The following is a 15,836-nucleotide window of genomic DNA, read 5'->3' as shown; positions in this document are numbered from 1 at the left end:
ACTCAGAGACACCAGTAAGACAGTCAATATTGGGGATAAGACCCACACAAAAGCAGAAGGACAATGGAGGACAACTCCTGAGATTAGGAAAAAAATTTGGATAGTTCAAAAATTCTAAATTCCTCCTTCACCCTAAGTCATGTAGTATTGATGTAACTCTCTGATCTGGGTTCCATCATCGTGGTTTGGCCTGACCTATCACATGTGGTGAGGAACTTCAATCCTATCCAACTGGTTTTGGTTAAAACCAGAAGCAGACAAAGATGTTATTGCTGGTGGATTGTTAGAAAGGCTGATGGGTGGGTGCTCTTTGAAATGTAGGGTGCCCATATATGATTCTTGTACAGGGTGTTTCCTTCTGGACTAACCAGAAAACCGCTTAAATGCCTGGTTAGAAGTATTCACCTACCCCCAGGACTTTAAGACACACCTTAAGTTGATCAGGAGTGCGGCAAACCTTGTGTCCTATAAGCCACTTTCACACAGTGAGTATTTGATCAGTATTCCACATCAGTATTTGAAAGCCAAAATCAGAAGTGGACCTCACAAATTACAAAGGTGTCTGCAGGTCTTCTGTGCCTTGGACCCAATTCTGGTTTTAGTTTACAAATACTGATGCAAAATACGGACAATGTGAAAGTCACCTTTGTAAAGATGAGGCTGCACTGCCTGACGTAACAGGAGGTCACTGGTCCCCAATATTTTCCTTACTCTCCGGCACCTGCTGCTGTATTATCCTGCACTTACTGCACTCCGACTACAGGAGAATCCAGCAGAGCAGTGCAGGACTGGAGTGCGGCCTAAGTTCATGCTCACATGCAGTGAACGGTTGTAATCCTGTGTATTGTGAGTGGGGAAGGGGCAGGTGATCCTATGTACTGTGAATGGAGGGGGGGGCAGGGAGTCCTATGTGAGGTTCTGGTCGCACCTCTATATGTAATATGCTGGTTACACAACTATTTTCATGTGCAGGTTGCACCTTTATATTCATGTAATGTGCAGGTCGCACCTCTATATTCATGTAATGTGCAGGTCGCACCTCTATATTCATGTAATGTGCAGGTCACACCTCTATTTTCAGTTAATGTGCAGGTCGCACCTTAATATTCAAGTAATGTGCCGGTCACATCTCTATATTTATGTTAAGTTCTGGTCTCTCCTTTTTATTTTTGTAATGTGCTGGTCGCTCCTCTATATGCATGTAATGTTCTGGTCGCATCTCTGTATCATATAATGGGGCACATTTACTAAGGGTCCGCACACCGCATTTCCATCGGGTTTCCCAACTATTTCCAATTTGCGCCGCATTTAACAGGGGTTTTTGGTGCACGCAATCGGATTTTGGCGCAATCATGCCGACTTTCATGCGACACAAATCGGGGGGCGTGGCCGTCGGACAACCCGACTGATTCGTATTTAAAATTCAAATTGTGTCGCAAGACATGCACTTAGGACACCGGGAAGAAGAAGGTGAACTCCGGCGGACCTGAGCAGGGAAGCGACACCTGGTGGATATCAGACGCACGATCTTAATGAATCACGCTGGACTTCATCCTCGTCGGACAACGCACCTCGGGATCGTGACAGGACCGGGTAAGTCAATGTGCCCCAATGTGCTTGTCGCACCTTTATATTCATATATTGTGCGGGTCGCTCATCGCATTTCTATGTTCATGTTATGTTCTGGTCGCTCCCTTATATACAATAGGGTGTATAACTATATGTCTTCTAAACTGGACTGTTCCTCAAAAAAGCAGGAAACTGAGAAGCTGAGAATTTTCTTGCTTTCCGTTTATTTTGCAGGTCTGATGGTAACACGATCTAGAGATGTTCTGGCTGTACAGAAATGTCTCTACAAGGACATTGGTTGTGTTCTAGTTACAGGGTTTTGCCATTGTTACTCTCATGTATTTTTATGTTGCCTGAAGCAATACATAAGTCCTATGAGATATTCCTGAGCCTCCACCCTTCACTGCGACCTCTGACAGCGCCTTTCATTGATTCATTCTTCTTTGTAACCCTACAGAGATATATCTACAGGACATTGTATGATAATAGAAGAAGTAAAACAAGAACTCAATGTGGAGTGTGGAGTGCAAATACATCACCAATGGCCACCCGAAGCGCTTTTGGTCCATCATGATCAAACCTATCTTAATCCTTTTTTTTTTTTTGGGGGGGGGGGGTCACAATTGTCCCCCTTATGGATCCTTCATCACCACACTCTATTGTTGTAATACCACCCAATATATATTGTGCTTGCTTGTCAACTCTCACCAAACATTTAAGGTTCTCCCAAACAAGAGGGTTGACCTCTTTGTAGACAGATCTTCCAAGCTCTCATATACAGGAGTATGTAACTGGTCATGTGATTTATGTGCCCATCACGTCCCAAAAAAACTAACATAAAGTGATATAACTGACCCATTCTCCATGAACCCCTTGTGAATGGACACTAATAGCCTACAAATAGCCAGACGTCTGGGGCTAAGGTCTTGACCAACTGGACCAACCTTTGTTTCCCCAGTGTGTCTTACCCCAAAAGAGGGCAAGTCATGCCCTTGGTTTACAGAAGGGGGCATTGCCATTGTATTTCACTTGGGGGTTGTAGGTGACTTTAGTTGTATTCCAAGCACATGAGACTATGCTATAACAGGCAAACTGACCATAGATAATGGTGATCTCCACACCTATGACCTTATCACTTGTCTGTAAGCTGTATGTTGTCTGAGTAGTTTAGTGTATGCTTTGCTGTCTTACTTTCATGCTATTTATGATTAATTGCCCCATGAGAGTAAGTTATACTCTGTCCATAAGTGTAAGATCACAGAGACCTTCAGAAGAAGTGACTACCAAAAGTTTCATTCACAGGGGGACATGGAATCACCCCCTAAATGTTTCAGAGGTATATGACCCAAAAGTCATATAAATGGGAAATAAAGACTCAGTGTCTGCCAGATGTTTCACCTGATTACTGATACAAGGCAGACGCTCAGACAATGAGGCGTTATGTAGGGGGCAGCACACAATGGGGATCACTGCAGAGTGAGATATTTTCTCCAGCTTTTTCCAGCAGTAGTGGTGCCAGTACTTATCACTTGTCCATAAGATACATAATAAGTGTCTAAGAAGTGGACCCCCAGAGCATGGGTTTTATATCTGCAGCTCACATTTCCAACAGTGCTTTAAAGGAAATCTACCACTAGTATCAAGGATTGTAAACAGAGCACACTTACATACTGGTGTGTGACCCTCTGGCAGGATCCAATCTTCATTTAGCTTATTATGCCCTTGTTTTAAAAAATATAAAGCTTTAAAATTAGTGATAAGACCTCCATAGATCATGCACGAGACCGTGGGGATCGATGGGGTCCAAGGTACCTTCATTGGACCCCTCGTTGCTCCCCGAGATGAGCAGCGCAGACGGCCGTGCATGTCCATGCTGTTCAATTAATCTCTATGGAGCTGGCGGAGATTGTAGAGCGTAGACCCTATCGGACCCCCCTGTTCTCATGATCTCATCACTGAGACTACCACTGATCAGTAACTTAGACCCTATCCTGTGGTTGGGGCCTAACTTGGTTTGTGGGAAAACCCCTTTAAAGGGAACCTACCACCCCGATTCTACCTATAAAGGTAGAAGGGGTGGTAGGTGGATGGATGGGACGTGAGGATAGCCCTTTTTTGAGCTAATCCTCACGTCCCGGGTGTCTTTTAGAAAACTTTATTACATGTATATGCTAATTTTTTTATGCGGCTACTCGGGCGTGGAGTAGCCGGACATGAGGCTACTAGTCGCGGCTACTCCACGCCCCAGTAGCCGCGTTACTCCGCCTACCAGGTAATCTTCGGCGCGCAGCTCCTGGTATCTGCTACCCTCGTCCGAGTCCCCCGGCTACTGCGCCCTGGAGCCGCGGCTGCGCAGCCAAAGGCCCGGACGAGGGCGCGCAGCTGCCAGGAGCTGCGCGCCGAAGATTACCTGGTAGGTAAAAAAATTAGCATATACATGTAATAAAGTTTTCTAAAAGACACCCGGGACGTGAGGGTTAGCCCAAAAAAGGGCTATCCTCACGTCCCATCCATCCACCTACCACCCCTTCTACCTTTATAGGTAGAATCGGGGTGGTAGGTGCCCTTTAACTGTATCTCTGGCTCTGTAGATCACAGAACCTCAATCCTGATGTGAAGTAAAAGATGTGATTCTTATCTTTAACATTATACCAGAACGATGTTTCTCCTGCAGTATCTAACCTTGACTCATCTCAGGTAAATGTTTTTACCTGTTTTTTTTTTTTTTTAGGTAAATGGGTGAGAATTCTAGAAAGGACATTTCATCCCCTACCTGAGGGGGGCTGCACGTTTAATGGGGTAAAATCTAATAACAAGTTCCCTTTAAAGCTTCGATCTCCACCATCCATGACCTGTACAGATGTGCCCATCCTTGCGCTATATATCCTAATGGTTCCCTGATTGTTCCTTACACCCTGAGGTGACAATGTGGAATGTAATATGGCACATGTGTAAGACGAGCCTTTGCGTCCTCAGCTCCCGGCGTCGTCTCATTGGCTGCTATTATGTACAGTCCTTGCATTATTGTTAAGACTCCTGAAATAGGTTAATGTAAAACAGACTTCAGAGGATCCGGAGACGCTCGCTGCTGCCAGGATGGAGGCCGGGAAATACCTTACAGTCATATCCTATCTTCTGAGAGCCGGCCTGTTCCTGCTCTGCCAGGTGAGACATGGATAGGGTACATCATAACTACCGGTAAATTGTTTAGTGTCAACCTACTCGGAGTTACCGTATGTATCCTATATAATGCCTGCAGTGGGTTGGGCCCTGGGTTAGTATAGCAGGTCTCTACATGTTACCCATGCCCGCATACTACATAGCGCTCTAATAATACTGCATGGCACCAGATGCCAATTTACCAACAATGGCTTCACCAAGACGAAAGGATCTTGCTATAATTTTGTTTTTTTTTGTTTGCAGGTCTCGGTTGGAGTACACGGCCAACATGGTAAGCCCCACTTTACTCACTTTACTAGAAGTTTTATATTGATGATAGAAGTTGTCCACATCATGGATATGGTAATGGATATTATGGTGTAAAAATGGTCACACCAAAGGGTAGAGTTTGGGGGGGGGGGGCAAACTTTATCTTTGAATAGGGCAACCACAATGCCAATTCTTATTATGCATGTATGGTCTGACCAATGACTTGTAGAGTGTCTATATATACTCAGTATGATTTCTATATAACTATATGATGACTTATGCTGACTTCTCCAAATCCAAGTTGCCAAGACATTGTAACATCTGTGAACATTTGTGCTTTAGCGCCATCCTCTGCCCATATAATGCAGCAGAAGATGTACTGCTCACAGTGATTTTGTACTGAGTTTGCATTCTGTCCTGCACTGGTCTGAACACTGCCTTACTTCACTCTTGGCTGTCTTGATTTTCACCACACCTGTCTGTCTCCTGCTGCCTTCATTCTGGCCTGCAGATGGTTAAGCTAGCTGTGATGGACAGATGCCTTCTCCACTCACATTACTTTGTTCTTAGGCCACTTAGTCTGGATGTCAGGGCGCCAGTTCAATATCATGGGGTTTTGATATCTCATTAGAGGATTGTCGGCCCACTTCCCAGTACTTGCTATACGTCATTTTTGGAACGTTTGTACAACCGTTCTTCTGTGTCTTGTTTTGAACCATTTTATCTTTGAACCATTTGTGTTTTCACATTGGCGCAGGAAGGGTTCATCGACCAGTTGTCACCTATCATCTAGGATAGGGCAGGATTACAGTCACCCATAAGTGCGCCCTTATCTGTTTGACTTCTTTTCGCAGGAGCTGAGGAGATGGAAGAAGATATCTTCAGTATCATTGCCAATCAGAACAAAGGTAATACAAACAAACCAAATGCCAAAACTAGTTAACTCACCACCACAACAAAATAAGCATAAAATTCGATAAATAAGAGAGAATGAATCAAAGTGTCCTCAAGTATCTAGGAGCTTCCTCCAGGTGAGTCGGGTGGAGAGGTGGGAGGTGGACATATCAAACCAATATCTAATGGAGACCACAAATGGTATGAAATTATTGAGATCTACACTTAGGGAAGTAGTCCATGTTTTATGTATGTCAAGAATGATCTGGATTGAGTGGAGAACCATGGAGAACCTTAGAGTTCTTAGTTGGTCTTCTTATTTGAGTCTTATGACACACATAATAATAGATTTTCTTTCTTGTACTTGTACAGGTAACAAGAACATGATGCGCCATGGAGACATATCTGTACGGCTCAGCCGCAGCGCTCTCATCTGCCCAGGGGAAGACTGCCTCTGGCCAAAATCCAGCTCTGGAGTTGTCATTGTTCCTTACACATTGTCCTCTGATTACTGTGAGTAAATTATCCAAAGGTGTCTGTATAATGGTCACCAGTCATGGTTCGGGACTAGTACCCATGATGCATATATGTCAATAGAGGTAACCCTGGAAGGTGTCATAGAGTCTGAGGATAGAGGGGATAAGTTTAGATGGGTCCTATCCCTATTAAAATGGAGATGTGGACATATGGGCGCATAGATCCAGATGAGATTGAAAGATACCTAAACTGATCTGAGTTAGATGCATAGAAACAGATATATAGGGGCATATTTATCAGGACCTCTGCGCACCGCCAGTGGCGCAGAGGCCCTGAAATAATCGCAAATGCTAGATTATTGCTAGCTTTTGCGATTATTTTCCCCAATCCGCCACCTTCACGCCAGTGGGGCGTGAAGGGGCGTGAAGGGGGGGGGGCGCGGCCGTCCGAGCGGGGGGCGCTGCCGGACGGGAGTGGGCCGGCGCGGGGCGTTACTGTCCCCGCGCCTGCGCACTCGCTGCTGCCGGCGACTTTTCATACGTGGCTGCGAATTGGCAGCGGCGGGGCTATCATACGCTGGCGCACGAGCACCAGCGTATGATAAATATCCCCCATAATGGATATAAATGGATAGATCTAAATGAGAAAGATGATAAACAGATGAGATATTGTTTGCATACTCTTCTTATATCTAGTCGTCCTCTTCTAGCCTCTGCCGACTTGGCGGTCATACAGTCGGCCTTTCAGGAATACATCTCCCTCACTTGTATTCGTTTTGTGGAAAGGAAATCAGAAACAGATTACATCCAGATCCACTCAGTTGATGGGTAAGTGCAAAATAACTGGTTGTATGGACCTACCTATGGAGCTATGGAGTCCACAGAGCACAGGCATATTTACTTACCCAGTCCAGTCGCTACCCCGCGTTGCGTTGTCCGACGAGGATTCGGGTCTGCCGGGATTCACTAAGGTCGTGCGCCCGATATCCAGCAGGTGTCGCTGCTGCGCCGAGGTCCGACGGAGTTCACCTTCTTCTTCCCGGTGCATGTGAGTGCATGTCTTGCGACACAAATCGTTTTTTGGAGGGTGGTCATGTAACATATCAAAGAGCACAATTGGCTCTGAAATAGTTTGCCACAATCAGATCGGTAATATCTCTTGTGGTTCATCTGGGTTATGTGATGCTGTGATAGGTCAGTGAATTTCCAAAAATGTAAAGAATTGTGAGTGCTTCATAGCTCCTCTCTATTAGTCTTCTAGAATTCCTCCTCTCATTATTTTCCTTCTTCATCGGCCTCATTCCTCCCAGTTCTCTGCTTATTTCTCGGTTTCTCTCTATTTCTCTATTTTAGAAGTTTCATTTTGTATAGATAGACAGAAAGACCTCTGACGATACGGGTGCTCCTTCAGATGCTGGTCCTATCTGGGCAGGATTGGAGGGCCTCAAGATCTCTCAATACTCAACCCGGGCTGTGTATCCAAAGGGATTGTACAACATGAACTCAATCACGTCTTGGGATTTGTCCATGAACACACAAGGAGCGACCGCGACTTCTATGTGGACATTAACTGGATATATATACCAGATGGTAACTACACTCCACGTAAATACAGAAAAAGTATAAAAAGTTATCTCTACATGCAGTGACTCCACCAGCAGAATAGTGAGTGCAGCTCTGGGGTATAATACAGGATGTAACTCAGGATCAGTACAGGATAAGTAATGTCATGTATGTACAGTGCCTGCACCAGCAGCAGAATAGTGAGTGCAGCTCCGGAGGATAATACAGGATGTAACTCAGGATCAGTACAGGATAAGTAATGTCATGTATGTATACAGTGACTGCACCAGCAGCAGAATAGTGAGTGCAGCTCTGGAGTATAATACAGGATGTAACTCAGGATCAGTACAGGATAAGTAATGTCATGTATGTACACAGTGACTGCACCAGCAGCAGAATAGTGAGTGCAGCTCTGGAGTATAATACAGGATGTAACTCAGGATCAGTACAAAATAAGTAATGTCATGTATGTACACAGTGACTGCACCAGCAGCAGAATAGTGAGTGCAGCTCTGGGGTATAATACAGGATGTAACTCAGGATCAGTACAGGATAAGTAATGTCATGTATGTACACAGTGACTGCACGAGCAGCAGAATAGTGAGTGCAGCTCTGGAGTATAATACAGGATGTAACTCGGGATCAGTACAGGATAAGTAATGTCATGTATGTACACAGTGACTGCACCAGCAGCAGAATAGTGAGTGCAGCTCTGGGGTATAATACAGTATGTAACTCAGGATCAGTACAGGATAAGTAATGTCATGTATGTACACAGTGACTGCACGAGAAGCAGAATAGTGAGTGCAGCTCTGGAGTATAATACAGGATGTAACTCGGGATCAGTACAGGATAAGTAATGTCATGTATGTACACAGTGACTGCACCAGCAGCAGAATAGTGAGTGCAGCTCTGGGGTATAATACAGGATGTAACTCCGGATTAGTACAGGATAAGTAATGTCATGTATGTACAAAGTGACTGCACCAGCAGCAGAATACTGAGTGCAGCTCTGGGATATAATACAGGATGTGACTCAGGATCAGTACAGGATATGTAATGTCATGTATGTACACAGCGACTGCACCAGTAGAATAGTGAGTGCATCTCTGGAGTATAATACAGGATGTAACTCAGGATCAGTACAGGATAAGTAATGTCATGTATGTACACAGTGACTGCACCAGCAGCAGAATAGTGAGTGCAGCTCTGGTGTATAATACAGGATGTAACTCAGGATCAGTACAGGATAAGTAATGTCATGTATGTACACAGTGACTGCACCAGCAGCAGAATAGTGAGTGCAGCTCTGGGGTATAATACAGGATGTAACTCAGGATCAGTACAGGATAAGTAATGTCATGTATGTACACAGTGACTGCACCAGCAGCAGAATAGTGAGTGCAGCTCTGCAGTATAATACAGGATGTAACTCAGGATCAGTACAGGATAAGTAATGTCATGTATGTACACAGTGACTGCACCAGTAGCAGAAGAGTGAGTGCAGCTCTGGTGTATAATACAGGATGTAACTCAGGATCAGTACAGGATAAGTAATGTCATGTATGTACACAGTGACTGCACCAGCAGCAGAATAGTGAGTGCAGCTCTGGGGTATAATACAGGATGTAACTCAGGATCAGTACAGGATAAGTAATGTCATGTATGTACACAGTGACTGCACCAGCAGCAGAATAGTGAGTGCAGCTCTGCAGTATAATACAGGATGTAACTCAGGATCAGTACAGGATAAGTAATGTCATGTATGTACACAGTGACTGCACCAGCAGCAGAATAGTGAGTGCAGCTCTGGTGTATAATACAGGATGTAACTCAGGATCAGTACAAGATAAGTAATGTCATGTATGTACACAGTGATTGCACAAGCAGCAGAATAGTGAGTACTCTGGGGTACAGGATGTAACATCATTTTTTCTATGCATGGTAACTATATATTTCTATATACACAGCCTACAAAAGCAACTTTGAGAAGTCTCAGCCAGACACCAATAACTTGGCCTTGCAGTATGACTACATGTCTGTGATGCACTATGGGAAGTAAGTGAACCATAAAATTCAAACTTCTTTGGATAATACATTCTGAATCTACTGTACTTTGGCACAGGGTCAGAGGTCATTATCAGCTCAGGGTTTTCCTGATTATGACCGCGGGATGGTGGTGTTATAGGGTTATAGAGTATTTTGTATTAATACACTGAGGTGATTTACTATCATTACGAGGGGTTGTGTGTCCTGACCAATCTCATCCAAGTTCTTATTTATCCAAAGTGTTTTGAAAATCCATTAACGCTCCCTCTTTTTATTTTTGGTCTGGTTAGATTTGCTTTCACCAGTGTCCTCGGACAACCCACCATAGTGCCAAAGCCTGACCCCACTGTCCCTATAGGGCAGAGATATGGACTGAGCAGCCTGGACATCATGAAGATAAATCGCCTTTATCAATGTGGTAACAAAGTTCTAACTATGGGTTAAATTTATAGGAGTAAAATGGGTTCTTTGGGTTCACCAGGTATCATTATTCTGGGGTCTCACCCTTCACATTCAACTAAGAAAACTAAAAGAACCTTCAAATTCTAAATCTGGTTACGTTCTGCTATATCTTGGCAAATCTGGGTTAGGTTGAAGGCTAAGCCCATCTAAGAATCCTTGGATCCACTGGTGTGCAAGTCCGAAACTGTTTATATTGGATGATGGAAGATCCACTTGGTGAAGATCCACTCGGTGAAGCCGGAGGGGACTACATGCACCTTCGTCGTGCATGTCCTTGATGTTCACAGCATGCTCAGTGCATCTTGGTCTACTGACCTGGCCTTCGCCAGACACAAGTGTGCATGCACCAGGGACGTCCAAGTCATAGGACCTCTGACACCCTTCCATTATCTCCAAAACCAAGCATTAAAGTATGCTGGTGGCTAAGTGTTCCCAAACTGATGGACAGGTTCCCTTTAAAGGGGTCTTCCATCTTTGGTACTGAGCCTTGTAGAGGTATTTATGCCCCTTTTCTTCTCCATACACCATCTCACTATATGTTTTTTTTGCCTTGTGTCTTGTCACAGATGTCTGCAGTTCTCTTCTCTGTGAGCCTTATGGGAGCTTTGACTCTGTATCTATAAACAGACCAGACTGTGTATGGCTCATACGGGTTCCAGGGAACAAGGTATATTTCATGCTAAACCAGGGCGTCATTCATTTCTATGGGACTACTGGAAAGGCTGGTCTAGTGCAAGTAATTCCTAACAATAAGACTTTCAAGGCTTCTGTTTTTTATCACGTTAAATCCTAAGAGATCAGATCACATGTGACTATTTTCCATGGTTTTAGGTATATTTGCAGTTTCATACATTTACTACGTCTCCATCCTGCACTTCTGACTATATAACAGTTTATGATGGGGCCAGCAAGTCATCCCCGGTTCTTCTAAATACAACATGTAGGAAAGGAGAACCTCCGCTGGTGGTGTCCACTGGGAGCCTGATGTTAGTGGAATTCTGGAGCAAGGAGAAGACAAGTTTCTCGGCCTCATACCACACAGGTACATAGCCCAATACCGCACTGCGGCCAAGGTGGAAGATGTATCATGCTCTGAGCACCCTGGTGCAGATCCTTGAGCGTTGGACCATCAATGGGGCCAAATTAAAGTCTTCTCTTTTAATCTGTGGTTTATACTTTTACTTTTGAGTGGTTTGTGGTGGAACATTCACAACTGGAAATGGAACAGTGACATCCCCTGGGTTTCCCACCAAGTATTTTCCATCTACGGACTGTAAGTGGTCCATTGTGGCCCCTCCTGGGTACAAGGTGAGCATAAGATAATGCACGTTGAAACCTTGATTGGTCTACTGATTGAATTGGTAGTATAGCCAGTTTTCAACCAGGAATCGTAAAAATCTGCTTAGGGTCAGGGAAGCTGAAGTCAAGATGTAGGCCAACCGTGCAGATTCAAGTTCAGATCAAGCCATGGTCACTTTAGGAGATCAGCAGAATAGAAACAAGAACCAAAAATGGAGTCCTAAAAGAGTCAGGGTTGGAAACACAAAGAACAATCAGCACCTTTGTGTTGGGTTAGGGGCTTTCAGAGATTTACATGCAGACACCTAGGTCAGTAGTTGTCCAGCTTACCAGGACATCTTCAAACTTGCTTCATTGCCAAGGAGAACTGGCAGCAGTAACCTTTGGCAGCCATAAGCGCCGGCAATACCTAGTAATGGAAATTTTGTTATGTTTCACTACTCTTACACAATGAATAACCAAATTTGCAAAAAGAAACCCCAAAAAACAAAAATACAAGTTGCAATTACAGCTCACCAACCCATGATCTTCAAGTAGTAGACTGTTTGTTGAAGGTGCACCGGAGAGGGAGTGGAAGCCGGGTCGGATCTGGATTGGCAAATCCAAAGACCATTTTTGGACCAAAGACCATCTTAGACCATGACTATGAACTTTATTTATAATTTTATTCATTTTTGAGTGCTGGAGAAATTCCATTTTTGTTTTGGAATAATCAAATTTCCTGTGGATGATGTAAACCTATTGCTAACGACAGTCTCAATCCTCCTACCTTGAGAAGGCTGGAGCTTCCTCGTTGCCTGTGACATGCATGCTACTGTGCTGGCACAGTCTGTAGCCTCTCCTGTGCCTTTCCTGACCCATGGGAATCTATGCAATTAGGAGGGTTGCATTATGGATAACACCTCTTGCTGTGCACCATGAGACATAGACATAGCTGCCAGAGATATCGAGAAATTATTAGAGTTCCCCTATAATTTCACTGCTGCACTAAATTTGTTATAGATGGCAAATGTTTGTACCTAGTATGTTATAGAGTATATAGTGTATGATGTGTGCAGAGCTTTTAATAATTTCATCCTCCAAAGGTGCAGCTCAGATTTACCTCTTTTACCCTGGAGCTTTCCCGAAACTGTATCTATGATTACCTCTCCATCCAGTATGGTTCTCGCATTGACTCCTCAGTATCAGCCAAGTTTTGTGGACCCAAGCAGGTGCCCTCTCTAGTGTCTCTGGGGAACTGGGTGCAGCTAGAGTTTCACACCGATAAATCAGTGCAAAGTACCGGATTCCAATTCAAGTATTCTTGGGGTAAGTTTGATAAACCAAGGAGCAAGAAAACTTCTCACCATTGGCTTATAGGAGAAACTGTAGATTGGTGGAGATCCAAAGTCTTGTCCCATGTTTGATTGTTATCAATTAGGCCTTCAATGTTTATATGTTTTCAGGTAGAAGAAATCAAAGTCTAAAAAAATATGAACAAAGTATATAATTTACTGATATGATGTTTTTCATTCCAGTGGTCTGAGTCGAGGCTGGAGACCTGCGTGGACAATGAAGACGACTCTCAAGTCATTGTGCAGAGTATCAATAAAACCCCCAAATTTTGATGTCTCATTGGTGGTGACTGTTTGTACTTGTAGCCATTAGGATAAGGGGTATAACTATACACTCAAAGGACTCAGGGACAAAGCTTACCTGGGGGGCGAGGGTGAATCTAAACTCTCTTCTAACTGTGGCAAGCCATAGAACGATGCCCTCCTCCTCCCAATCTAGTAGAAATATTTGAGGTTATTTTTTAGTAAATGGGTTCTCTATGCCATGTCTCACACCCATCTGATGGATGTCCCCAAACAATGTTTCCTAATGGCCATCAATAACTTTCAGCAGCTCACATGACCCATAGATACATGACTAAGGGTGTGGTGGGTTGTCCAAGGACACCGGTGAAGGCAAATCTAACCAGGTGAAACAACATGGAACTTCAATGTATATTCAACTTGGGAGGATAGCAACCAGGGAGATTTTTATTTTCCAAACATGCTAGAAGTCATAAGAACTTGGATGTGATTGGACCATCCAACGGTTTCCTTACAGAATGAGAAGTGATTACATTCCGCTTAAATCCAGTGACATCACATCTGGCAGTTTATGTCATAAATCTCAGTGCAGTGAGTAAGGTTGAAGGATTTATGATGCTTAATATGAAAGATGTCAAAGGAGATCATAGTGTTGTTCAGCGGCTTTTGAGTTTATTGGGCAGGCAACAACTGTGTTCTATCGTTACACATCTAAATTAATCCTATCTTGATTATAACATAATCCATGTAAGGGTGTGTAAGCCAGACTACATATTGCATATTATAATGGTGAACGATGGCCATTCTGTAGCCACTTAGTCTGAGGCCAACCTATTCCGAAACGGTAGAGTCAGGAAGAGTTGTTGTACTATAACTTTACCTTCTCTGTCTATACAACATTGTCACAGGGTGGTGGCACTGGTTTAGGCCCAACTACAGTATTGTATGGAGGAAGCCCTCTGGAAGGAAGTCAGCGGTGAAGGTGACATGCACCCATTGTCCACTACTTCTCTGTTAGCTGATACTTGGTGGTAATCACATTCATACACTTTAATGAAAATAAACTTCTGTCCAGCAGGTGAAATCACATTATGATGTAGATCAATGGGCGGGTCTTGTTCCCCTGGTCCATCCTGTATATACAGAGAGGTCATTGACCCTTGGCCTTAGACCTGTTCCCATTAAAATGCTAAAAACCCAATAAAGTTTGCACCTGTATTGTGAGATTGCAGGACAATCCTGCTGATTGACTATTATTAACCAATACTGTATAATGTAACGCAAATCCACTAATGTTTTTCCCATTAAAATTTTGGGAAAATAGATAATACATAGATAATATGAAAAAAAAAAGATTCCCAAATTTTCAAATTTGGTTTTTAGAAAATGTGCTGCTCATGACAAAACAAAAACCATTTAGAAGTTAAAAAATGGTCGCCTAAAGGCAAAACTTGTTTTAAATTGTATTGTCCATTTAGTTTGTTGTGGCTTGTTTTTTGTGTAAAGATCCACACTGCACCTCTAAAAATATCACAGTTGTTAACAGTATAATGTCACCTGGATAACCACACTGTACTCCTAAATAATATATCCCTCACAACACAGCTGACAACACTATCCCCAATCTATACTGTACTTTATGTGTGTGGGCTTATTTGGCATGTATTTTCATATGTGTACTTTACATTATGGGGCACATTTACTAAGGGTCCGAACGCCGCACTTTCGTGGGGTTTCCCAAATATTTCCGTTTTGCGCCGGCTTTCACGCGACAGAAATCGGGGGGGCGTGGCCGTCGGACAACCCGGCAGATTCGGAAAAACCACAGAATTTAAAAAACGATTTGTGTCGCAAGATCAATCACTCACATGCACCAGGAAGAAGAAGGTGAACTCCGGCGGACCTGAGTGGGGAAGCGACACATGCAGGATATCGGGCACACGACCTTAGTGAATCGTGGCAGACCCGAATCCTCGTCAGACAACGCACCGCGGGATCGCGACTGGACCGGGTAATAAATGTGCCCCTATATGTCTATGTGTCAATAGAATGTACATGAGATATATATATATATATATATATATACACTTGCATTGTAAAATAATACATGTTAGTGACATTTCTTATTCATATAGTTAGGGGTACACATACTCTTCATGTCAGTATTTTCTATGTGCAGTATATACATGGACAACCTACAGGAAGGGGAAGGCTCCAGACAGGAAGTTCTTGAGTAGAGCGCCAGTGCTTGGAATCAATCAGAGATGGGGCCTTCTAGTTTAGAACAGGTCCCCCTGCCCCCTGGTCTCTGTGTGATCTGTCTCCATTGTAGGTAAGTTATTGGTGGATTTTGGCGTTTTTTTCCTAGAAAAAGTGGGCCGGACTTACAGAGAGGGCGTGTCCCCTCACAGTTTTTTACAATATTATTAAACCACAACAAAGATGATTTTTTACAAATATTATTTAATTTGCATAATTATCCAAAATTTATGAATCCTTTTTTTTATGATTGGTTCCA

At 43.5% G+C, this 15,836-nt stretch overlaps 1 protein-coding gene across 1 annotated transcript; it reads left to right on the top strand.

Moving 5' to 3' along the window:
• Nucleotides 1-6,966: 6,966 nt before the first annotated feature.
• Nucleotides 6,967-12,142, top strand: LOC140070269 (embryonic protein UVS.2-like). The gene is made up of 7 exons (XM_072116620.1): nt 6,967-7,196; nt 7,801-7,958; nt 9,902-9,989; nt 10,271-10,398; nt 11,009-11,109; nt 11,274-11,484; nt 11,632-12,142. Exons 1-7 carry the CDS (start codon nt 6,967-6,969, stop codon nt 11,763-11,765), a joined length of 1,050 nt encoding a protein of 349 aa, XP_071972721.1. The 3' UTR covers nt 11,766-12,142.
• The last annotated feature ends 3,694 nt before the right edge of the window (nt 12,143-15,836 follow it).

This window comes from Engystomops pustulosus, chromosome 7 (genome assembly GCF_040894005.1).
Source record: "Engystomops pustulosus chromosome 7, aEngPut4.maternal, whole genome shotgun sequence".
Classification (NCBI taxonomy): domain Eukaryota; kingdom Metazoa; phylum Chordata; class Amphibia; order Anura; family Leptodactylidae; genus Engystomops; species Engystomops pustulosus.
The sequence above is the reverse complement of the archived record's forward strand: the minus strand, read 5'-3'. Positions and strand labels throughout refer to the sequence as shown.

What these genes read in the sequence shown, in the direction of transcription:
- LOC140070269 (XM_072116620.1), top strand. Translation starts at nt 6,967, where the DNA reads ATGATAAATATCCCCCATAATGGATATAAATGGATAGATCTAAATGAG. An exon ending in CAGATCCACTCAGTTGATGG is followed by an intron (nt 7,197 to 7,800) that starts GTAAGTGCAAAA and finishes CTATCTGGGCAG; the next exon opens with GATTGGAGGGCCTCAAGATC. An exon ending in CTCGGCCTCATACCACACAG is followed by an intron (nt 11,485 to 11,631) that starts GTACATAGCCCA and finishes TTTACTTTTGAG; the next exon opens with TGGTTTGTGGTGGAACATTC.